Source organism: Trypanosoma equiperdum (assembly GCF_001457755.1).
Source record: "Trypanosoma equiperdum strain OVI genome assembly, contig: ctg_1957, whole genome shotgun sequence".
NCBI classification, from domain to species: Eukaryota; Euglenozoa; class Kinetoplastea; order Trypanosomatida; family Trypanosomatidae; genus Trypanosoma; species Trypanosoma equiperdum.
Genome location: NW_027124012.1, coordinates 270 through 1,814, shown reverse-complemented (window position 1 = coordinate 1,814; position 1,545 = coordinate 270). Strand labels below are relative to the sequence as shown.

General features: G+C 49.8%; 1 protein-coding gene across 1 annotated transcript in view; it reads left to right on the top strand.

The window, feature by feature from the left end:
- Positions 1-79: 79 nt before the first annotated feature.
- The window catches only part of TEOVI_000790700 (Trypanosomal VSG domain/Trypanosome variant surface glycoprotein C-terminal domain containing protein, putative), a gene marked incomplete at both ends in the record, with an annotated part of 1,515 nt that continues 49 nt past the window's right edge, over positions 80-1,545 (top strand). The window contains one exon of the mRNA XM_067223757.1: positions 80-1,545. Coding sequence (XP_067079858.1) covers positions 80-1,545 — 1,466 coding nt within the window.

Genomic DNA, 1,545 nt, shown 5'->3' with positions numbered 1-1,545 from the left:
GTGTCTATCCGTTTATCACCTCACTCAAGCTCAAACCCAACAACAGGGCAGCAAGAAAAAGACCAAGTGCAAGCAGTCAATGATAAAAATAGCTTTTCACTTCATTATACTTGTAGCTGTCGTTAGGACAGTCCATAGCTTCGCCAACGGCGATAATACAGGCGTCTTTGGGCCTTTGTGCAAAACCCTACAGCTCGCAGATGGCGCAATCACATTCGACCCGACCATAACAACAGCCTCACAAAAAGCTTCAGACATCTACAAGTTAAATATGACGATGGCGCCGGCTGCCTGGCGGCAACTGCTCACCGAAAAGACGGAGGATACCAAGCCAAAAGCAAAAGACAATCCGCCACAGAGTGCACCAGATGATTGGAAATCAAAATGGACGACCTGGGCAGACGCGGCTTTATATCTAGAAACGGACAAAAACGAAGCAACCTTCAAGGAGCAGTTCAGCACTGACAAAGCGAGTGCTCAGCAGCTCGCAAACCTTAGACCAACTATAGCACAGCTAGCGGACGCCGCCTATGACCTAGAGGCATTCTACAAGACAGGCCAACAAAACAAACCAAAAGACGATGCAGCATTAATAACCCAACTGTACCAGGCTATATACGGAAAGAAACCAAGCAATATGGACCAACCAGAAACTGCGCCGATGTTCTCTGGGGCGGCTGCAGCCTACGCAGCCAGCTGCGCAACAGGCGAAACACCACCGGCGGCCAAGACGCTCGCAGGCACTTTTCTTTGTGTCTGTGGTTCAGCCAACGCCGCATCGCATAAACCTTGTGCTGACGCCCAAACAACTCAAGCGGCATGGGAACTAGCGGCACCCCCACAAGCCTCAGCGTGGCCAAACCTACGCCAAATATGCCCGGCAACGGAGGGAACTGTGATCACAGACGGTCTGATAACTAACTTAATAAACGCGGTAATGGCCCACACCCGGGTGGGAACAAATGACCTTTACATCGGTGGCCTGAAAAGCGAGGCGAACTGCGACGGCGGTGGTACCGCATGCTGCGTCAAGATTACCAACGGCGCCCAGAACAAACAACTTAAAAAAAATGCAATCCAATGGGTGAAGGACCTCGATACCATCGCAAGTGAGCTTCGGAAACGACCAAGCTACAATAGCCAAGTAACAGAGTACAACGCAGCAATCACGCTACTCGAGCAGCAAGTAAAAGCGGTAATAAAGCGAGCCCATTACACCAGCGTCGATCAACAGACAGCATCAACAGGAGCCGTCAACAGTAAAGAAAGCAAAACACAACTTCAAAAAGTAAACTGCAATAATCACAAAAAAAAATCGACCTGCCCGACAACCGGTTGCCATTGGAATAGCACTACAGAGGATAAGGGAGAACACTGCAAACCTAAAGATGGGGAAGAACAGACAACCAAAGCAGGAGCAGGAGAGCAAGCTACAGGAGCAGGTACAACAGATAAGTGCTCTGCCGCCCAAAATGCCGAGGATTGCGCCAAAATAACTGGCCCGATTCCCCAAGGCAAGAAAGCCTTTTGTGGATGGATTACTTT